Source organism: Takifugu rubripes, unplaced genomic scaffold (genome assembly GCF_901000725.2).
Source record: "Takifugu rubripes unplaced genomic scaffold, fTakRub1.2, whole genome shotgun sequence".
Lineage (NCBI taxonomy): Eukaryota > Metazoa > Chordata > Actinopteri > Tetraodontiformes > Tetraodontidae > Takifugu > Takifugu rubripes.
The window spans coordinates 309,719-332,597 of NW_021821639.1; the positions used below are offsets into that span (position 1 = coordinate 309,719).

The 22,879-nt window shown below is 46.6% G+C and overlaps 2 protein-coding genes and 1 non-coding gene across 3 annotated transcripts; 1 reads left to right on the forward strand and 2 right to left on the reverse strand.

Annotated features, from left to right (window-relative positions):
* Positions 1 to 3,032: 3,032 nt before the first annotated feature.
* On the reverse strand, positions 3,033 to 16,313 carry LOC115248543 (alpha-1-antitrypsin homolog). The gene is made up of 3 exons (XM_029832309.1): positions 16,156 to 16,313; positions 3,316 to 3,463; positions 3,033 to 3,233 (listed from the first exon to the last, which is right to left on the reverse strand). Exons 1-3 carry the CDS (start codon positions 16,293 to 16,295, stop codon positions 3,039 to 3,041), a joined length of 483 nt encoding a protein of 160 aa, XP_029688169.1. The 5' UTR covers positions 16,296 to 16,313; the 3' UTR covers positions 3,033 to 3,038.
* A 373-nt stretch (positions 16,314 to 16,686) lies between these two features.
* LOC115248562 (5S ribosomal RNA) lies at positions 16,687 to 16,805 on the reverse strand. Its single transcript, XR_003887391.1, has one exon. It is a non-coding gene; the product is annotated as a 5S ribosomal RNA (ribosomal RNA).
* Positions 16,806 to 18,799: 1,994 nt separating this feature from the next.
* Positions 18,800 to 22,006, forward strand: LOC115248536 (uncharacterized). Its single transcript, XM_029832307.1, has 4 exons — positions 18,800 to 18,846; positions 19,237 to 19,314; positions 19,581 to 20,658; positions 21,659 to 22,006. The coding sequence occupies exon 3, from the start codon at positions 19,601 to 19,603 to the stop codon at positions 20,591 to 20,593; it is 993 nt and encodes a 330-aa protein (XP_029688167.1). The 5' UTR covers positions 18,800 to 18,846; positions 19,237 to 19,314; positions 19,581 to 19,600; the 3' UTR covers positions 20,594 to 20,658; positions 21,659 to 22,006.
* Positions 22,007 to 22,879: the final 873 nt, after the last annotated feature.

Sequence of the window (22,879 nt, forward strand, 5' to 3'; positions counted from 1 at the left end):
ACCGTATAACCTTATCCTGCATTTTTCAGATTGATTAAGTGCAGTTTTATTACCACAATTCCAACCTCTCGTTGGAATTGTGGTAATTACATATTACTATCATTTTTTAACCTGTAACTAAATTAAATATTTACAGATCATGCCTCTGATTAACCTTTCAGATGAATACTGGTTTCACTTATAACCTTATAAAAGTTTCCCTTCTTTATTTAGATTATGGGACTGCAGCTTATCAGAGATCAGCTGTGACTCTCTGGCCTCGGCGCTGAGGTCCAATCCCTCCCATCTCAGAGATCTGGACCTGAGTAAGAACCAGCTGCAGGATTCAGGAGTGAAGCTGCTGTCTGCTCTCGTAGAGAATCCACACTATGGGCTGGAGACATTGAGACATGGCTGGTAGGAGCCAGTCAACTCCTGCTCATCTGCTGCATCACTCACTGACCACTGGTGAAGAGCATCTGTGGAAACATCTGCCGTCTACTCCCTCCATAGATGAAAAATTCAGTTTTTAAAAAGTGCTGGTGGACTTTCAGGAGATCAGTCGATGGTCGACAAAGCAGAAGCAGCTTCGCCTTGAAGTTAAATTAGTTCCTGGTATCACACAATGCATCTTTATAAAGTTCTAAATGGCTCCTCGGCCACTCTTAGAAGCATGAAAACATTCTCTTAATTGTCTCTTCAAATGTCTGTATTATACGTTACTATTTTACATCATGCCTTCAGAATCTTTAGGGTTTAGTATTTACTGTCTCTGTGACATGGAGCATTGGAATATTTCAGCTGCAGCCAGCAAAAACCCATCAGAATGACGGCTATCGGTGGGAACCGCAGCTCATTTGAAATTAGTCAGTCTGTTAAATGTTATAGGAATAATTAATTGCAATCTAATAAAAACTATGAATAAATGTGGGAAATAGGAAATAAAAAGAAGCAAAATGACCAAATAAATCTCCCATGAATACAGTAAATTTAAAGATGTCAAGAATGGAATATCAGCTTAAATTTAATGAAACATAAAGTGAAAAAGCCTCCTTTAAGTTTACTGCAAAAACAAACACAAAATCAAGAGCGACACGCCCCAAAAATGTCTCATTCTCTCTTCTGTCTCCACTCATTCTCTTATATTCTCTTAAGATAATGGGGACGGGGTCGTGTGATAACAAAACAACCTAATTGGGGACTATATTTTTGTTGCAAGAACTTTGGCTCTTCAGAAGTTTCTATGTTGGCTTCCACAGATTGTGCATCCACTAGAAACTCAGTGTTTTTGAGGAACTACCAGGAGTGGCTGGAGTGGAGGCCAATGACGCTATAGCTAAATATAGCTACATATAGATCACCGTTATCCTCAGCCCAAAAGACCACCAGTTGGCGCAGCAATACTAAAGATAGGAGGTTGTTGTCGTTGCGCAGACGCGGAGTGATATCACGCACAAACGTGCCCTATGTTCTATATACCGTATGTTCGCGACCAAAGGGCGCACCGTATTAAAAGGTGCAGCCTCAGTTACGGGTGCTATTTCTGTATTTAACACATACATCAGGCACTCCGGATTATAGGGCGCGGGCATGGTAAAACATACCGCTACGATAGCTTAAACCAGGCATGCTAGCGTGTATTTAGCAATTTTGCAAAAGCCGGCAAGTCGAACAACCGACAACAATGTTTCCAAAATTAAAATGTTCGTATTTTTCGTATTTTGTTATTAAACCCCGGAGGGCTGAAGCAGGACCGCTGTTAAAAATGTATCAGTCCGCGCTTCCAGTTCTGGTGCAACGTCCAGTTCTAAATGTATGAATCCGCGTATTGACGTTTCAACGTCCCATCAGTAAAGGGAGAGATTTGGATATAGTCCCCCTTAGGTGGTGTTTTTAGAGCAGTTCTTAACAACTTTCTCTTTGCCTGATAAGAGGTCCAAACATTATTTCACTTCCCTATAAAATATTCTAAAATTTGCCATTCAAGATTTGTTGTTATTAAGATAAAGAAATGCAACATTTCCCCCAGAGAAACGATGGCGATGGAAAAAGCCCTGGCTGTGTGTGTGCATCACAGCAGGCGTGGGTTCTCCTCTCTGGAGTCATGCGGGGCTCCTTTGAAGGGCAGATGAGGAGGTTGGTTACAGATTCCCCTCAGAAAGATGATTACGGTGCCAAAGGTCATCACCGGGGTAACCAGGAAGAGGCAGAGTGGGTCTACTGTACGAGCGATGCCGCTCCAGTTATCCTTCTCCTGTCAGGACCAGACATTTACGCCACTTTTGATCTTTTTAAATCAGACTTTGGGTTGAGGACTCTGTTTTAACCATCTGAGCTCATTGTAGTCGTTCTTGTTGCGCATGTGTTTAATGATGTAGTGGCTCCATCCACAGCCGGCTTGATCTCTGCGTACAGCTGATGGCTCCTCCCTCTTCTTGTGGTTTCACAGCTCCACACAGACACCAAAGCTCAGAACTCAAATGAAGCTACTGATGCTTCTATATCTCATGTGGTTAAATGTTTCTGGAAACGTACTGGCAGCGTGTGTGACTCGGGTCACCAGTCCGTGTCTCCCAGACTGTTTCTCAAACATCAGCTCACTGCGGGACTTCACACTGTCGTACTCCTCAGCCGAGGCAATGTAGCCCACTGAGCTGGATCGCCGTGGTAACGCTCCATCCCAGTACGGCTCTGCCTCAGCAGGGCGGGTAGTCGGCCGCTCACAGCGGGAGCCCCGTCCGTAGTCGGCCGCTCACAGCGGGAGCCCCGTCCGTAGTCGGCCGCTCACAGCGGGAGCCCCGTCCGTAGTCGGCCGCTCACAGCGGGAGCCCCGTCCGTAGTCGGCCGCCCACAGCGGGAGCCCCGTCCGTAGTCGGCCGCTCACAGCGGGAGCCCCGTCTCAAACCAGATTAAAATTGTGCTATTCGGCCACCTATTTTATTTTTAAGAGCTGATTCAGACACATTCTAATAAAGTGAGACTCTACAAGGCAAATGTTTCTTTTTTAAGGCTCTTTATATGTGATGCAATTCTTATTGAGCAAAACAGGCATCAGTGCATCAGATGTTTGGGTTGGTAATCTTGCCCATGAAGAGGATATTATCTGAGCTGTGGTCAGTGATGATAACCATGAAGGGACGATTGAACTTCAGGACTGGAACATAATAATAGGAGTGAAGTGTTATTGTGATGCCTGTAGCAGCTGCGGCAGTGGCTCCAGCCTCATCAACATCCAGGGTAGCTTGATGGACAACCTACAAGAAATACCAGACATAATTAATTGTCAGAAAGAAATCTGTGCTCATTGTTGATGCTGTTCCTGTTTTACATCTCTACGTCTGAGACTGCCAGTTGTTGCCCCTCTGCAATACCACTCAAGTCTGCTCTGTCACCAAACATGTCTACCATCCCCATTTCAGTCAACACAGTCTTCAGTGAGTATGACGTTTTGATGGAGAATTTGGGAATATAAACACTGTATTTCCTGGGGAACAGATATGGGACAGACACAACCATGAGGTGACGGACAGGAGCCAACCGCCACATCAATAACCAAGAGTTAGCCGTTGAGTCTCCATTTTACTTCCTCCTGGTAACGTATTGCGTCACTTCCTGTCTTCTCAATCGTTCGTTGGTTGCATTGTGCACGGTGTGTTGTATTCACTTAATATTGAACACTTGGTGTGTTGTATTCACTTTACTTAAAATTTGAACACTTGGGACATTCTAGTCACCCGATAACAACAGTGAGAAACAACCCATATTAAACAAATACCGGGCTTCGCCGATTATTAGCGTTAGCATGGCCTCACCGTCTGTTTCACCCGGTGTCTTTGTCTGTTCAGCGTGTGAAATGTTTAGTTACTCCTCTGCCTCCCTTAGTGAAGGGAATAGGTGCAGAAAGTGGAGTTTATTTACGGCTACGGAGGCGAGACTTGGCGAGCTTGAGACGCGGTTCCGCAGCTTGGAGTTAGCTGGAGTTGCGTCAGGTAGCCAGGAGAAACTAGCTGCTGCGGAGCCGCCTAGCGTAGCTTCAGCTAGCGGTCCCCCGGCAGCAGCCGGCTAGCCAGGGCGGCTGGGTGACGGTTCGTAGGAAGCGTAGCCCCAAACAAAGGCCCACGGTGCCCCACCACCCGCTTCCCGTGGCTAACCGCTTTTCCCCACTCGGCGACACACCCGCTGAGAAACCGACCCTGGTAATTGGCGACTCTGTTTTGCGCTACGTGAAGCCGACTCCAGCGACCATAGTTAAGAGCATTCCGGGGGCCAGAGCGGGCGACATAGAAGCAAATTTACGGCTGTTGGCGAGACGTAAACGTAAATTTGGTAAAGTTTTTATTCACGTCGGAGCCAATGACACCCGGCTTCGTCAGTCGGAGGTCACCAAAATTAACATAGAGTCGGTGTGTAACTACGCAAAAACGATGTCGGACTCCGTTGCATTCTCTGGTCCCCTCCCCAATCTGGCCAGCGAGGAGATGTTTAGCCGCATGTCGTCGCTGTCACGGTGGTGCCCCGATAACCAGGTGGCCTTTAGACAGTTGGAACACTTTTTGGGGAAAACCTGGTCTGATCAGGAGAGACGGTGTCCATCCCACACGGGATGGTGCCTCTCTCATTTCTAGTAATTTGGCTAATTGTATTAGACCCAAAGTGACCTGACAATCCAGGGTCCAGACCAGGATGCAGAGGTGTAGTCTTACACACCTCTCTGCTGCTTCCATAGAACCCTCATCCACCAACAATAACATATTTAACACTATAGAGGTAGTCTCTGTTCCACGGTTAAAAGTTCCCCAAGCACAGAGCAGGGGAGCGGTCAATCACCATAATCTTATTAAAATTAATACCAAAGTACAAGTTGGAGAAACTAATATCACAATTAAGTGTGGACTGTTAAATATTGGATCTCTTTTGTGTAAATCCCTGTTAGTGCACGACCTGATAGTGGATCATCACATTGATTTATTTTGTCTTACTGAGACCTGGCTTCAGGAGGAGGAGTATGTTAGCTTAAATGAATCTACTACTCCTACCCATCTTAATTATCATATTCCACGTGTTACTGGTCGAGGAGGGGGAGTGGCAGCAATCTATCACTCCAAGTTATTAATTAATCCCAGACCAAAACATAGCTTCAGTTCATTTGAAAGCCTGACTCTTGGCATCACCCATCTGAACTGGAGGACAGAAAAGCCACTTCTGTTTGTAGTTGTATATCGGCCCCCTGCTGGGCCACATTCAGAGTTCCTGTCTGAGTTCTCTGATTTCTTATCTGACTTGGTCCTTAGAACGGACAAAGTCATTATCATTGGAGACTTTAATATCCATGTAGACGTTGTAAATGACAGCTTTAGAAATGGCTTCATTTCATTACTTGAGTCAGTTGGTTTCCTCCAGCAGATAAACCAACCTTCCATATCCAACCTTCCTTTTATCTCTAAAGTTCTAGAGAAGGTGGTGGTGACTCAGTTACTGGAGCACCTGCAGAGGAACAGCCTGTTTGAGATGTTTCAGTCAGGCTTTAGAGCTCATCACAGCACAGAAACAGCACTTCTTAAAGTCACTAATGATCTTCTCATAGCTTCCGATCATGGGCTGGTCTCTATGCTGGTTCTGCTGGACCTCAGTGCTGCTTTTGATCCAGTTGATCACAGCATCCTGTTACAGAGACTGGAACATGTGATTGGGATTAAAGGGACAGCACTAGACTGGTTTAGATCATATTTATCTGATAGATACCAGTTTGCTCATGTCCATGGTGTTCCCTCCTCATACAGTAGGGTTAGCCATGGAGTTCCTCAAGGTTCTGGACTTGGACCAATCCTCTTCACCTTGTACATGCTTCCCTTAGGGAACATTATTTGGCAGCATGGGATAAATGTTCATTGTTATGCTGATGACACTCAGCTTTATTTATCCATGAAACCAGAGGAGACAGAGAAGTTAGTGAAGCTTCAGACCTGTCTTAAAGACATAAAGTCCTGGATGTCTTCAAATTTCCTCCTCCTTAACCCAGGAAAAACTGAGGTCATGGTGTTTGGTCCTGAACCTCTCAGAGATAGATTAGATCACATGATCACTCTAGATGGTATCTCATTAACATCTAGTCTCTCTGTGAGGAATCTAGGAGTAACTTTTGACCAAAATCTCTGCTTCAACTCACACATTAAATTAGTCTCTAGAAGTGCCTTTTTTCACCTGAGGAACATCAGAAAGATCAGGAAGCTACTGACCCACCATGATGCTGAAAAGTTAGTCCGGCATTTGTTACTTCCAGGCTGGATATTAGAGTTGAAACAGAGCAACCCAGCAAAACCCTGCGTGAATCAACAAAAGACACAAACACAGGTACCTTGCAAGGGAGAGCGAGCAGCAGTTCACTCTGGAACACCCTCCGTCGCTCTGCTGCTCCCCTGCAAATCTCCTTCCTTTATTCACATCAGCTCATTATCCATGTGGAATTTTCACCTTCTCCCAAGATGCTTTTAGGGTTTCAGATAACAACCTCACAGTAAATCTGGTGCTCTGGACAAGTGTACGAAATCTAGAGAGGTGAAAAACACTGTTTCTTCTCCATGCACTTAGGTGCTAAACATACAAATGCATTTAAATGATAACAATATAATAATTATTCTCTCTCTCACATACACACACATACACACACATTTGCTGTAGAAAACACTGATAATGAGCACAATTGACATTAGGCCCCTCACCTGAACATTTCAGTAGGGTTGATGTTCACCTGTTTCATGTCAGTGAAGACATCAGAGGCATGGAACCTGTGTGAGGGTGATGTTTGGTCACCCGCGCTGTTCGTTTACTAGACTCAGATCAACCACACAGACAACAGGTGGCCTTGCAAGGGAGAGCTGACGAGCAGTTCAAGCTTCCTCTCTCAACTCCGCCCGTCTGCTGCTCGCTCTCCTCTTTTATTTGGTGCACACAACATTTATGTCAATCTGACCTCATGATTCCTTCTCCGACTTCTCCGTGTCCTTGAACATGATACCTCTCAGTGCTGGGTACCTAACAGCATCAACACTTGGTTCAAACACTCATACATTCCTTTTGATTAAACATTCTAAATCTACTTACTATACTTACTATAGCATTGAAACGATAACAACAACAATAATTCTTCTCACATTTCCCTCCTGTTTATCGTTAAATGCGTCTAGATTCTCATTGTCAGTATTACATCATTTCATTTCATGAAATTTAAATGCATTACGTCATTTTCCTAGAAACACATTTCTTACACAGAGTTCAACATGTGTACAGCTTAAGACATCTTAAACATTTCATTTACATCTTGCATCACATTTGTCCATTCTTCTTCTGATTCCTCTTCATCGTTGTCCAGTAGAGATCGTTCTTCCACCTGCAGCAAAGTACTAGTAACAGCTGATCCCACGAGCCGGCCAATGCAACCCCGAACAAGAGGTACTACACAGCAAGCTAGTATGGCTAATACTAGCAGCACTATCCCTATCATCATTCCTATCTTGAACAACAGTTCCCTCCACCTTGACAACATTCCTGTAAGCCAGTCTGGTGGGGGACTACCATCATCAATCATAGCTCTCTGTAGCTTAGTTAAATTTTTCAATGCGCTATCTATCAGGTGACCGTCCGCATCATTCTCTGGGATGAACGTACAACAGTAATCTCCTACCATTGCACACACTCCTCCCTGGGGGGCCGTTATGAGATCTAAGGCCATCCTATTCTGCATGGTCATCAGTCTTAGCGCTGTCATTTCTTCCTTGACTCCTGTGAGAGCAACTTTTGTCAAATTAGCAAATACTTTCAACCTGTAATCAACTGTTTCCAATCTCAATATGTTCTTTCCTATTCCTAGCCACGGAAAGAGAGTCATGATCACTTTATTTCCGGTTGGCCAATGCTTAAACTCTCGTGGTACATCTGTGCCCCACACTGAGTCATGTGGTTTGAACTCGTCATTCAAATCTCTCCTGGAACGCAACTGTGGTGCAGATCTAGCATTAGCAGCATAAATTATGACTGTGTGATCCTTGAGATGTACTGGAGCACACACTCCTGACCAGTTTGCTGGTAGGTCTGCATACGCATTGTGTCCACATAACCACCATCCCTTATCCACTAATTGCGTGCCTTTGTCTCCTGGCGCGAAAGCGGGATAGTTACATGTACAGTTATAACCTTCTGGACACCTCTGTGTTGAATGATTCTGTGTCCAAGCTGTGAAAGTAGCATAGCGCCACCATGTATTCAAACTGTAAGTGTGTGAGGACTCTGGATTTTGTTCTAACCATGAATGTTCTAAATGGCTAACTGCGGTGCGTTTAGCGCGCGCGTAGCTCTCATCCTGTCTCAGAGCATCTTTCTGTCCCTGATTACCTCCCTCCTGTCGGAAGTTCCAAAGACCAAAACTCACAAGTCCTGCCGTCACAGCACTCACCACAATTAGGAAGAACAACTTCATTTCCTTTTAGATCCTCTTCACAGGTTCCGACGGGGTTCAGCCGTTGCTGGACCTATACAGGCCGTCAGCCGTTTACGGAGAGTCCGCCACTGCTCCCTCGCCTTCACCTGGAAGAATTTTCTGTTTCTTACAATGTGAAAGGTGTATCCACGACAGTTTTCCGTCCACTCGAACTGCAGTCTTTGTGGTCAGCTGTACTTGATAAGGACCTTCCCATCTAGGCGTGTTCCACCTCTTCCGCACAAACTTCTTCACCCACACGTAGTCGCCCGGTTGAATGGGTTCCTGGGGGGTGGAATCTGTGGAAGACACAGGACTAGGCAGAACATTTACAGTATTCACACATCGGTTAAGTAACACTTTTTTCAGATAATCTGCTATTGTTTCTTCAACATGTTTTAGCTCATTTGTTGTTGCAAAGTATGGCAGGCAATAAGGCCGCCCATATAATGCTTCAAAGGGTGTGATGCCTGTTTTCTTGTGTGGTGTTATGTGCATCCATAATTCCACCAGGTCGAGACAAAACATCCAGTTCTTTCCTGTCTCGTCCATACATTTCTTCAGTCTGTTCTTAATAGTACCGTTGACTCTTTCAACCAACCCTGCACTCTGAGGGTGGTATGCGCAGTGATTCTTCAAATCAATGTCCAAAGTTACTCCTACAGTTTTCACTATCTCATTTACAAAATGGCTTCCATTGTCGCTCCAGATGACCTTCGGGATGCCAAACCTGGGAATGATTTCTCTACATAAAACTTTTGCTACTGTCAGTGCATCTGCTTTTGCTGTGGGGAAAATTTCTACCCACCTAGTAAATCCATCTAACACTACTAGACAATATTGTTTACCTTCACATGGTGTTAGCTGAATAAAATCTAGAAAAACTGTGTGAAATGGATGATTTGGCAATGGTGTAGTGCCTGCAGGGGCCTTAAGGGCTCCCTGTGGGCTGTGTTTTACACAAATAGCACATTGTGAACAAAAATTTTTTGAGTATGTATGAAATCCTATAGTATAATAATGTTCATTAACCATCTGTACCATCCCTCCTGTTGAGACATGGCATGGCCCATGGCTCACTAATGCTGCCCATTTATGCATATTCCGGGGAAGGATTGGCTTGTTTCCTATGGTTAATAGTCCTTTATCATCCAGTTTGGCTCCTCGCTTCTTCCACGTGGCCTTTTCTTTTTCTGGAGCACTTTGTTGCATTTCTTTTAGAATATCATTATCTGCAGGTTCTAAGGTAAATGATTCTTCATTATCAAGAAGTGTGTTGTTATTTGCTGCAGCCTTTGCGGCTCTGTCAGCAAAGGCATTGCCTTGTGAGACTGCGTCTGTGTTGTTAGTATGTGCAGTGCATTTACATACAGCTATTTTACGTGGCTGCTGTACTGCTGCCAATAACTTTCTTAACAGTTCTGCATGCATGACCGGTTTGCCGGTCGACGTTTTCATCCCTCTTAAATTCCATTGTTGAGCAAACACAAACAGCGTGGAAAAAGCATATTGACTATCTGTATAAATGGTAACATCTTGTCCTTTGCTTAGTTCACAGGCACGTGTGAGTGCGACGAGTTCTGCAGCTTGAGCAGAATAGGAGGAGGGAAGTGATTTCGCCTCCACCACCTCAGTTGCTGTAACTACTGCATAGGCAGTTCTAGTGCGTCCACAGTCATCCTTTCTCGATGATCCATCCACAAATAGTGTCTGTCCTGTAGTCAACGCGACATCACTGAGATCTGGTCGCGGCAGGACCTTGGTGGAGACCTCATCCAAGCAGTTGTGCTGGTGTCCCTCTTCTGCGGTGGGTAGCAGCGTCGCTGGGTTTAAGGTCGTACAGCGTCGAATCGTCAGATTCGGCTGAGACAGCAACACTGCCATGCAGGAAAGATGACGTGCTGGCGACAGGCACGCCATCTTACTTTGTAGCAGCAGTATTGACACTGCATGTGGAACTAGCAAAGTTAGCTCATGATATAGCACCACTCCTGCGGAGGCTTTTACTGCCTCAGACGCTGCCACCACTGCTTTAACGCATGGTGGGAGTGCACAAACTACGGAATCTAGCTTGTGGGAGTAGTAGGCCACTGGCTGCCTCTTATCTCCGTGTTTTTGCAACAAAACTGAAGTCATAAAATTACCTTTGCAATCTACGACCTGCTCAAAAGGCTTCTGATAGTCTGGCAGCTTTAACACTCCAGCACCTACAAGGGCCTGCTTTGTGTGTGTAAATGCTTCTTCAGCTTCAGGGGTCCAAGTTAACACATCAGTCATTGCTAAGGGATTATCATACATCAATGCTTGTAAAGGGGCAGTTATTTTCGCATAATCTAAGATCCATGATCTGCAAAAATTCACTAGTCCTAAGAATGACATCATCTGCTTCTCTTACCCACAGATTAACCATTCTATCTACAGACCACACTCCTTCGGCTGTGGTACGAATCATCAACTAAAGCTGAGAGATAAGATCTCTTCCTAACAGATTTACGGGACATGTGGTGGAGATCACGAAAGGGGCTTTAAGTGTGATTCCACTTACAGGGTCACAAACATCTACAGGAACTGACATTCTTTCTTTAGTTATGAGACCATTTGCTGATCTCACAAAAATCTGTGTAGAAGTTGGTGCCAGGGCTATTGGATCTCTAATTACTGATTTACCTGCACCCGTGTCTACTAAGAATGTTAAAGAATTACCTAACACGGTCAGTTGTACTTCTGGTTTGCCTTCAGCAAACAGGAAGATGGTTTCTAAGTCTAAAACATCTTCTAAGTCATCTTTTTCAAATTGGTCAAATTTTGTGCCCTGATTTGTTTTAATTTTTGTGACATCTTTTTCCGGTTCTAGTCATTGTTGAGGTGGATTAGAACCTTGCTGCTGTCCTCTATTGTATCTCTGGTCACGTTGTTTTTTTTTTGCAATCACGTTCCCAGTGTCCATAATTTTTACAATAATGACACTGATCTTTTTCACTGAAATTGCCTCCTCCTCCCCTTCCGCCTCGGCCTCGCCCACGCCCTCGGCCTCGGCTTGGGAGAGGGTTGGCATTGAAAAACATGCCTGTTGATTGGTTCTTACTTTTTTGGCATTGTCTTTCAGCATGCATAGCATGTTGTTCATAGCGGTTTAGGTTACTAGTTCCAAAATCAACTAATTGTCTCTCTACCCAGGTTTTTATCTCTGATTTTGATCCCCCATGTATAGCTTGCTTTAACTGCTGTTGGTAGGGACCTTCTGGTTCTTCCGCATACGGAATTCCACTATTTTTTCGGAACACATCTTTCATTCTCATGCTATAGTCTTCAAAACTTTCGTCAGTCTTTTGTCTCGTGGCCGTAATGGCGCTGTAGTCAGCTCGTCTGGTAAAAGTAGTTCGCATGCGCTCGTACAGTCTGTCAAGTCTGTCATTTAGTTCTTGGCTGCCAGGCTGCCATGGTTGTTGAGTGGCTGGATCCACTGGGACCCAATCTCCTCTAACAGTGCCCCATTTCTTGCCATTAACGCACATGAGGACTTGCTGGGTTTCAGTACCGTTAGTATAGTAACTTCTTTTAATTTTATAATATTGCCTGGCCTGTCTAAGTTACCATCCCAATCGAACTTAGTCATCCACAGCTGAACATATGAGCATGAACCTGGATATTTGTCTTCCATGTGTTTACATGATGCTGGGTTTTTGAATTCAGCACCTTTTGTGGAATGTTGGTTGCCCATGTTTGCACTTTATTTATCAGTTTTTATGTACTTGAATGGAGACGCCTGATCTCCCGACTGAACAACCCTCAATCCATACAGGATATCTAGTTCAGCCCCCCTGCCGTGGCCTTATAGTCAATCGTTCTCGATCAGGAGAGTATACACCAGGCTTCTACCTCCGAGGAGGCGGGTGTATCTTGCCTCTGCTTCTCTCCCGATGACCAGGCAGGCAATACCGCGGTATTTTCTGTGTAGCGCTTTTTGTGTCTTATACTCACTCCGTTGTCGCTATGGTTTCTCTCTGAGTTGTTTTAGTGCCTTCCTCCCGTCACTGGAGATGGTCGCCCTGGGAGGGACGAAGACCGGCCTTCCGTCAACTCGTGATGAAAGGTCTTTCACTTCGGACGTCCTTTTGACTCCGGCTGTGCACAGACTTCGGCGTTCGGTCGTCCCACGGCGCTCCTCTCCAGGTCTTGGGATCCGGCTCGAAGGACCAATTTTTGTGAGGGTGATGTTTGGTCACCCGTGCTGTTCGTTTACTAGACTCAGATCAACCACACAGACAACAGGTGGCCTTGCAAGGGAGAGCTGACGAGCAGTTCAAGCTTCCTCTCTCAACTCCGTCCGTCTGCTGCTCGCTCTCCTCTTTTATTTGGTGCACACAACATTTATGTCAATCTGACCTCATGATTCCTTCTCCGACTTCTCCGTGTCCTTGAACATGGTACCTCTCAGTGCTGGGTACCTAACAGCATCAACACTTGGTTCAAACACTCATACATTCCTTTTGATTAAACATTCTAAATCTACTTACTATACTTACTATAGCATTGAAACGATAACAACAACAATAATTCTTCTCACACCTGCATCCATCCTCACTGGCAGCCAGTGTTTGGAGTGGGATCAACTATCAAAATTCAGAACCAAAACATGTCTGTGTTTGAACCTGTAGCCTCCTTTTAGCTGAGCTGGTGGTACCGTCACTACTAACATACCGTTACAGCTGCTACGAGGGCATTTGGGGGTTCTCAAAAGGGGCCCCGTTACCTGCTCCACTAGTTGCTGTAGCTCAGACACACGTCTTTAGCTGTCTCCCGTCTGTAATGTCCAGATGGGACAGTTAATGGATTAATAGAGAACCTTTCTGTGTTCCAGCCCAACAGTCGGAGCAGGGAGTGCATCTTCTCAGAGATAGTGCTGGAAAACAATTACACAGCTCTGCAGAATGCTAAGGTTGAAGGCTGGTACGTTGCCTTCAGTCGGAAAGGGAGGCCCATCAAAGCCTCCAGGACAAGGCAGAACCAAAGAGAGGTCCACTTCATCAAGAGGCTCCATGCAGGTCCCCCTCCCTTCCCCAACATGGACCAGAGCAAACACTTTGAGTTTATCTGCTTTTCAGCCACAAGTCGAGCAAAGCGCAACAGGAAATTAGGCACCGTTTCCTAACAGCAAGACAAAAGGAGGCAGATATATAACAGATCCAACTTTATTTTTGTATATTTTCATGCAAAACTGTACATTGAAATATGGCTTTAACAAAATAATTGTAATAATATTCCTGTAAAATGGTGATGTGTAAATAAAGAAAGAATAAAGGAAAGTGACAAATTGATTTTGGAGGCTTGTTTCAGAGGTGAACAATGATGGTGAGTAAGACACAGAGAGGGATGAGTAGAGGGAAATCTCTACCCATATAAGCTGTGATCTTTTGAAGACAATTCAGATCATTTCTGTTTGCAGTATCCTGCACGGTAGGAAATCTGGAACTACTTTATAAAAACGAGCACTGCCACCTGCTGGACATATGGTGCATGCACATTTAGATTGCTCTATTTAAATGACCACGAAAAGAGAACTCTGAACATCATAGATTGGCCAGAGATGATCAACTGTCAGCCACAGAAGCAGGAGACGTCCACGCATTGTTACTAACAGTGCACAGTGACTGTGGTGGGACGTGGAGATGCTGGGAGACGTTTGGTGGAGCGTCTGGTCCATGAGGAGGTGTGTGGAATGAACCACTGTCTGGTCCATGAGGAGGTGTGTGGAATGAACCAGGGTCTGGTCCAGGAGGAGGTGTTTGGAATGAACCAGGGTCTGGTCCAGGAGGAGATGTTTGGAATGAACCAGGGTCTGGTCCAGGAGGGGGTGTGTGGAATGAACCAGGGTCTGGTCCAGGAGGAGATGTTTGGAATGAACCAGGGTCTGGTCCAGGAGGGGGTGTGTGGAATGAACCAGGGTCTGGTCCAGGAGTAGGCGTTAATAACCTGGTTTGCAGCACGGTTGATGGACTCATCTGTTGCTCCTGCTGTTGCACACTGGCTCTGCTCTTGCTCAAGGTCATCAGCATCAATGTCGCACATGCAGCCGACGCTGCGGGTCGTTGTTTTGAAGGCCTGAGGCGGAGCCGTCGTTAACACATGTAACTCCTCGCCGCCCTTTTCATCGCGTTGGGGTTTTGGATCTACCTTCGGCCTCTGATGGTCACCTGATGCCTCAGTCACCATGAAGGCAACGGATAGCGGCTCAACAAGAGTTGACTGGACCAGTTTGGATGGCTTTGACCCAACTGGAGTGTTTTCCTCTCCGCCTGTCCTCAGTCTGGGCAGCGCCACACAGGGATCTGAATCAAGGGTGGGCCCGACACCACGTGTTGGGTTCCTAAGAACCTCAGGTTCCTCCTTACATCTGCTGTCTCCTTTAAGATCTGCATCCAACCATGCATGCTGGGTTCCTGCGGTGGTGTGCTGCCTGTGCTCCACCATCACCGTCCTCCATCCACTGTAGTGCAGGAAGTCTGACAGACTGCTGATGTCACTGTCGATGTCGCTGATGCTTTCGCTGTCGCTGTCGCTGTCTCTCCACTCGTCAGTCTTACTACAGCAGCACCCCATCTTCTGCAGCCTGAAGCAGAAACAACAAAAAAGCCACTGCCATGACCACACACACTCTAACAGTCATGAACAGATCCGTTCGCTGCTCCAGCCTCATGGAGAAAGAGGAAAGTTCTGCCTCGCCCCCTCCCCAGCCCAGAATAGCACAGGTGAGGGGCTCACGCCCCCGCCAGTCATCAGGGCGTGAGCAAGGCCGGGTTTGGCTACAGTTTGAGAGGGGCCGGCACATGCTACACAAGCCCCGCCCCCACCCGCTTCACTGTGACTTGCATCAAACCAGCCTAACCCTCATGTGCACGAGCCCCACGCACGAGTCTGCACTGACACGAAGAAGCGCCACCACATTAGCAGAATTGGATTCATATTGAAAACATTTAGACTCTGGTAGAGCTGCCAGCAGAGCTCAACTTGATCCCAACCATCAACTCCCAGTTACTGACCTTTGGACCTTTAGTACGAAGTGCTTCAGTACGAAGCTTGTCTCTTTTAGAGGGTGATACTTGGTGGGAGGGTCAAAGAATGAGGCGGCAGATCTGATTCTGGATCAAAAAATCTGCAGTTGGAGAGAGATGAGTTGTCTTGGTGTCGTGATGGTTTCAGCTTAACCTTTAACGATTAATGTCTGTGGGTGTAGCAGCAACACTTTAGGAGAAAGACTTTTTTCTTTGAATCAAAGCTTACAACCCAAAAGGCTGCTGTGCTTTACATCAAAGCCACTGGACGCGTCACGTGCACCACCGAGACAACAGAGACCACAACCACCAGACAGAACCTTCCAGACAGAACACTTAACACCGGCCCAAATCTGCACCATACTGGAACCTGTGTTGGAACACCCACTACCTCCAGTACAGAGAAGGCCTCTACAGGCAGAACCATGGTGATGCAGCATTATACGTGAGTAAATACATATGCTAGCTCCAGGATCTTCAGCTGAGATCATCCAGTGTTGTGTTGTATAAAACCAGATTAAAATTGTGCTATTCAGCCACCTATTTTATTTTAAGAGTGGATTCAGAAACATTCTAAGGAGTAATAAAGTGAGACTCTACAAGGCAAATGTTTCTTTTTTAAGGCTCTTTATATGTGATGCAATTCCACACCTGTATTTCATCCATTTCAGCCATTTGGTAACATGAGCGGCAGAAATTGCATTCTCCAGTTTTGCCATGTCGTCCGGCAACAGCAGCAACATGGAGTGAGAGCTGTTAAATGGGAGGTGAAGGACCGATGTGTTAAACATCTGGTCACGATAGGTTTCAAATCTCTTCTCAAGTTCTCGAGTTCTTTAGATATTGTTTTCAATTCAGGAATCTGCCGCCTTGAGTTGGCTTTTTTTGAAGACAGAAATGTTGACAATAGTGTGGACCAAAGTGGGAAATTCAATTTTATTTAAACACAAACACAGACACGCACGCACGGACGCACGCACGCACGCACGCACACACACACACACACACACACACACACACACACACACACACACACACTCATAAAATATTAAATCTCAAACGATGTACAATAGTGCAACATTAAATCTCAATGTTAGAAGTACTTAAGAAGTGAATTACATCTGGCTGGATAATTATCAGGAACACTGGCGGCCTCTGCTGACCCAGTGGAAGAGTGCAAAAAGCTTACAGCACCTGGTATTCCCAGGCGGTCTCCCATCCAAGTGCTAACCAGGCCCGACCCTGCTTAGCTTCCGAGATCGGACGAGATCGGGCGTTCTCAGGGTGGTATGGCCGTAAGCGAGAGCAGGGGCAAGAAAATGGCCTTTTGAAGTTAATACACTCAAACTTATTTTCTTGAAACATTTATTCTGGTGGAGGTTGTCCATTTTGCTTTGTCACAGTCCAAACCTCAATTTTGGAGCAGCCTCCAATCCATTCCCCCCTAAAAGAAAAGGCTATATAGCCTATGAGCGTCATATCATCAAATCTGCCTAGATCGGCTCTTGGATGAGAGGTGAAACGCCTTCAAAAAAATCAAACAAGATTAAACTCCGATAAATGAAATCAACTTAAAAGCAATGTGCCATGGCCGGGAGCTAAACGGCCCTAAACCGTTTCCCATTCATTTTCAATGGTAGTGCTAAACCACTACGGACGCAATATATTTCCGGCCGCTATGATCCCGTGGCGCTGTTCTGCCGTTTCTATGAAGAGCGGCTCCTCTCCGGAGGATCGGCCATTCTTGGTTCATTCTTTGGTAAACTTCGCTGAAGGTAAGTTTGGGCTTGATTTCCTACTAAATTAATGAGGAAACTTTTCGTAATTGTGCATAGGCTGTGGTCAATTTTGTCCTAAATTAGCAAGGAACGTGTTATAATTGGCCCTAAATTATAATGTACTGTATTTGTCATGCTATAATATACTCATATCTTGTCAAGCTAGTTTTTCATAAATTAAATTACACGATAGTGATGAATGAACTTGTTCATATTTTATATTCAAGTAACCGATTTACTTGTCGTGGCACTGAAATCTCGGTATTATTATTATTATTACTATAATTATTATTAGTAGTAATATTAGTAGTGGTAGTATTACATTTTATTACATCAAATGTGTGTTTTTGTTTCCAATGTCTTTGAGAGGGGATACTGTCCTCCTGCCCCCCCCCAACATGTTCTCTCTCTCTCACGCACACACGCACACACACACACACACAGAGCTTTACACATGGTACCACACTTTATCTTTTACTGGCCTAAGATTCCTTTGATCACATTTATCAGTGTCTAATAAAAATGAGAAAATTAATAGACATTTTTCCTTTATGTCAGCTCAACATGCAGAAGCAATTCGCCTTTTTCCCTGGGAAACTTCGGGTCGTGTTCCGCAAGGGGCCTCTTGGGTTTCTCCTCCAGGAGCCATCTGATGAAGCCAAACGGGTGAGTTCCACTCCTCAGGACAAGTCTGGGGCCATGAGGGAGGACCTCGTACGGCAGAACGCTTTGGCCGTCATCCGACAAAGAGGGGGGATCCCTCAGATAAGATGGAGGTGCAGGGAGACTATGTCCTGCAGTTTAGTAAATATAAGTCATTCTGATGGCTTTTGCAGAATGACGTAGGATCCACCGTGTATCTGATCAAGAACGTGCAGAGCGAGGAGGCAGCAGGTCTCTGTATGGCTGACAGCCACAGTAAGGACAGCCTCCAGTCATTTGTGAGTTATGCCCTCAGTTTCCAAGAAATCCTGGCTCTCCTCACTTATGAGGCCGGAAGAGGGGATGGAGTGACTGCCTCATCTGAAGACGACCAGCTGGTTGGATTTGGTGCCCGAGCCAAGAGCAGGTGGAAGGAGATCTGGGACAGCAGAGGTGATGGCTATGCTGATTTTGTCATAGGCAGGCGCTGCGTTCCAGGTACACGAATGTCCAGGTTGCAGCAGAACCTGCTGAAGAGGCAGCAGCCCACCACATCTTCCACACCTGCTGAGCATCCCATGAAGGCCCCAGCTGAGCCCCTGGGTATGCTAATTCCTTCATGTGACAAGTTCAGCTTTGGGAAAAGGTTTTTTTCTTTTCTACTAATAACCTGTAGCCGGTATTTTTGTCTTTAACACAGCCATGGAGGAGGACGTGGAGATGGAAAGGGAGATGCTGAGCATCCATAACTCTGATCTGCAAGTCCAGAGCTGTAAATACACCGTTACCACATTTATTTCATGTCAGACAAACAAAGTCCATGCCGTATCTGATTTCTATTGTTTTTCTTTTCATCTGTGTGCAGATGCTATGCCAGTAGCAGCAGCCGCCCTGCCGAGAGTGCCACCAGGAGCAAAGACAGGTTTCTGAAAAATAGGTTTCAGAGCTGGAGTTCCGTTCCTTTCCATGAAGAATTCCTCTCCAAATCTGAAACTTATCTTATTATTTTTGTGTTCTTGATGTTCCGGCCGAGTTCCTTTAATATTACTCTTCATATGTTGGTGTGATAATAACCGTCGTGAGGACTATGAATTGATCCGTGCAATGATGAACTGATATTGACTATGAGGAGGAGGGTAAGTGTTTGTTTTTGTTCTCTTTGCTGCTTCGTTGAAAAACAGTTTCCTTTTCTTTTATTTAGGGCTGATGAACAACCTGATGTCTCTGTAATGTCCAGCTGACTGTTCTTTCCATGTTGTCATCAGGTGAAGTGACTGTAATTTCTTAATAGCAAGTCTGCACTTGTTTTCAGGACCTGACTCTTGCACGGCACAGACCTCTGACGGCAGAGTGCCTCCTTTGACGGACTCTACCCAAGACCAAAAGAGTGGTATGTTAAACCATGTACATTTCCCCCATTCCGTGGGGTGTTGAACAATAATAAAGTGTCCCGGGGTGATTCAAATTGACACGATTCTTTGTCACTGACATGGAAAAAATCTGACGTGTGAGCTCTGGAATGAAGCCAAGTGTCTGAGGCGCGTGTTTGTTTCCTTGTATCGTGTGTTTATATCATGTGAGGGCGGGGGCACTGAAATTGTCTATTCAGTAATGAGAACTTTATGTTGTTCAACTGTCTTCTTTACTTTATCCTAGTTCCCATAGCTCCTGTTCCCATGCCTGTCCCTGACCACGACATGAGCAAGTGGATCTGCTCACAACATCAAAAGCTGTGGATGAGGACGGAGCTTCAACAACTTGGGTTGTGGCCTGGGTCCCGACCAGTGCATAACCCTGGGAACGCAATTTCTCTTTGGCGTCTTCCTCCTCAGCCGGAGCTACTGGACATGGTGGCTGAGCTCCCGTCCCCCAACTTTTTTCAGCTCCATCCATTTTTCATTTGGAAGCCAGAGAGCCACATCATGGTCAGGTTGAGGAACAATGACATCCTGCCGTGCCTCCATAGCTGTCCTCGTCCTCAGGTGGTCTCTGCAGGCGTGGGCAGACCTCCAGTGATCGTCAGCGTCCGTGGCCAGTATTTTATCTTTTCCTCGCGACTCTGCTGCAAGGCCTGTCGCAGGAACTGGTCCGCTGACAACCCTCCATGGGTGGAGAAGCTGCCCGTGCGCTTTACTAACCTTTTGCCTGCATTCCTGACTCACAAGAAGGCTGCGTGCAAGTCGGTAATGGATGAACTGCGGCGTTCTGGCAAGTCACCGACCGATATGGCGAACCAGGTGAATGAGCTCATGCACCTCAAGTATGAACGAGCTCACCTGGCATATCTGCACGCCGTACAGAACGTCAGGGAGGCCGAGGCTGGGGCGTACGGACAGAGAACCATCGGCCAGTACGTGAGGATGGAAGATCGGCCACGTGCTTTCGGGTCATACGAGGACCAAGAAGGTTGGGGTGGGGTGTCTGTGTCCGGATTCTACCTGACTGACTGCCTGCTGGATGAGTTCAAGCGTCAACAGCCGTCTCTGACCAAGCTCCTCCAGGGCACGTTGGGGCAGGTTTTCAGGTGGGACCACACGAGGAAGATGGCGAGGAAGGTGACACTGGCATCTGGAGCCATGTCCAGTTTCGCAGTGATGAATGAGAACTGGCTCATTGTGTCCTGGGTGATGGTTCAGGCTGAGACAGAAAGGTCCCTGCATCCGATGTAGCAAGGAATGGCCCAGAGGTACAGCCACGCTGGGGTGGGAAAGGCCGGCTACCACTGGATGGACAGGTGAGATCAGCCATCTTCTTTGTTTGCCGCCATTCAAACTGAAAAATGCTCCATGCTAACCCTAACCCTATCCATGCTGAAGACGTGGCGCGTTCAGAGGGTTCACATCCTCCGTGGTTGCCTCAGTGACCCAGAACTGTCTGAGGGGATAATGTACAGGGACGGAGGGACCCTTCAGCTAAACCACGTAGCGGGCGAAGGTGCCAAAGTCCCCGTCTGGATCCCTGTCCGTGGTACATCTCAGCAGGAGGGCTACCATTTCCAGCAGGCCCAGTGGGTCACGGGTACGCAGGTCTCCCCTGAACTGTTCCAGGCCCAGGCCATGACCGGCGTTGTGCGGTGGAACTTTCAGCGACCGGTAGACATGAAGAAGCCCGGCGCCGTCCTCCCTGCTGTCTTTGACCCTGCCTCAATGTGGGAGTTGAACTCTGCTTCCATGGCAGTGACGGGACAAGACAAGTGCCCTGCGTTCACCTCTCTGACAGAGACACTGGAGAAAGGTTTGGGCTGGAGTCCAGAGAACCGGGCTGCCCTCCGCTCCCTCTGGACTGGGACAAACACAAAATGCAGAAGAGGGATCGGCCTTCGGCTCTTGTGCCCCCTCCCGCTCCAGACGATGCTCCTGGGGCAACACCTTCCTCCAGCTGGGCAACAGCGACTGCTGTGCCGTCGCTTCCCCCTGCGCCACCTGTCAGCTTCCATCTCTCTGCTGCTGGACGTGTAAAGGAGATTCCAGCAGAGGATGACCAGGATCCTGAAGGATCAGTGGGCGGGTCAACGATAATCGGGTTTTTCAGAGCGGCATGTTGGAATTAAGGCCTTCGAATGATTGAAAATAAATAGATTTAGTTAGGTTGTGGTCAGTGTATCTCAATCTTTTGATGTGTTAAATATTACACTTTCTGTTATTAAGGGATGGATATTAATGTGTTTTCTCAATAGCCCATATGGCGATAATATGAGTTACTAAGGATGCATTATTGCTTTGTTTGTGTTCCAGACGTCTCTGGAGCTTTGCCCCTGCCGCTGAAGTCCTCGCCGAGGAGCGCCCGCACTGGACCCATGAAGACTGGTGGTGGAGTGTTTGTCTTGGACCACACACGCTGGACTCTTCCCATGAAAGACGCTATTGATAGTTTGCTGCAGTATCATCATGGGGACAAGGACATCCTGAGGCTCGTGGATCCAGACTACGCAGACACGGTCCATCGGTCTGCGGCCGATCCGAACAGCTTGCTCCGCCCCACAACCAGGTTTCACATATCCCGCTATGTGAAGCATCTGGCAAAGCTGTTGAACACCAGTTCTTCTCTGAACACCAGCCCAGAGAAGCTCCTGGAGACTCAACAGCTGTGGTACTCCTTGACAGAGGGGAGCAAAACAACCAGCGTTCCTGTAGTTTCCATTGAAAAAATTGTGCAGGGCATTCTAGAGATGGAGCAGCAGCAGCAGCGACCAGAGCAGAAGATGAGACAGACCAAACCCTGTCTGGCCTGTGGACAGCCCAAGTCTCCGTATGGGACGGGGGGATCTTCCATCCACTTTTTCTATCAGCAGGGTCCTGTTCGCGACTTCTACTGCTCAAGGAAGGTGCATCAGACTTATGCTGCTGAGAGATTCTCTGACCCCAGAATGCCCTTTGAACAATTTGCCGCGTCAGAGTTTTTCCAGAGGGAGCTGGAGGCCACCAAAAAGCGTGTGGAGGACAAAGCTCAGAGACAGATCGGCTGTGTTTAGCTTCATGATGGCGTCTCAGATGATATTCTTTCATTACCACCACCCTTTCTCCACTCAGAAGACACCCAGGTTTCCCAGCTGCCTCCGTGAACATGTGCTCCCACTCCCACCTTGTTTGAACCCCCGGTTCTCAGTGTCCACCTTCCCTTTTGCCATTTTATGGGGATCTGAACGTTAACTTCTGCTGTTATGCTAATGACTACTGATAAATAATGAAATGAAGCCGCCTCCCGCTCAGACTGTCACCGTTGCATTGTGGGAAATGTAGTATTGGCCTGTGTAAAACATCTGCGGCCTGTGGGCCGGTTCTAATAATAAATCAATATCATCCCGGGGGCCATAGAAAACCCTCGACCTTGACTCTGACATATGAGCTTTAAATGATTTCTTTTGACTCCCATTTATTTGGCTGTTTGGATATCATCTTTGCTAGTGTGTGTGTGCGCGCACGCTCTATGGAACTGGCATAAAGGATGTTAAAATT

Excerpts from the sequence above, each read along its gene's own strand:
- LOC115248543 (XM_029832309.1), bottom strand. The coding sequence starts at position 16,295 with ATGTTTAACACATCGGTCCTTCACCTCCCATTTAACAGCTCTCACTCC. Across the intron at positions 3,464-16,155 it reads CTGAAATGGATGAAATACAG|GAAATACAGTGTTTATATTC; the intron begins GTGTGGAATTGC and ends TCTGTTCCCCAG. Across the intron at positions 3,234-3,315 it reads AACAACTGGCAGTCTCAGAC|GTTGTCCATCAAGCTACCCT; the intron begins GTAGAGATGTAA and ends TATTTCTTGTAG.
- LOC115248536 (XM_029832307.1), top strand. The coding sequence starts at position 19,601 with ATGCCTGTCCCTGACCACGACATGAGCAAGTGGATCTGCTCACAACAT.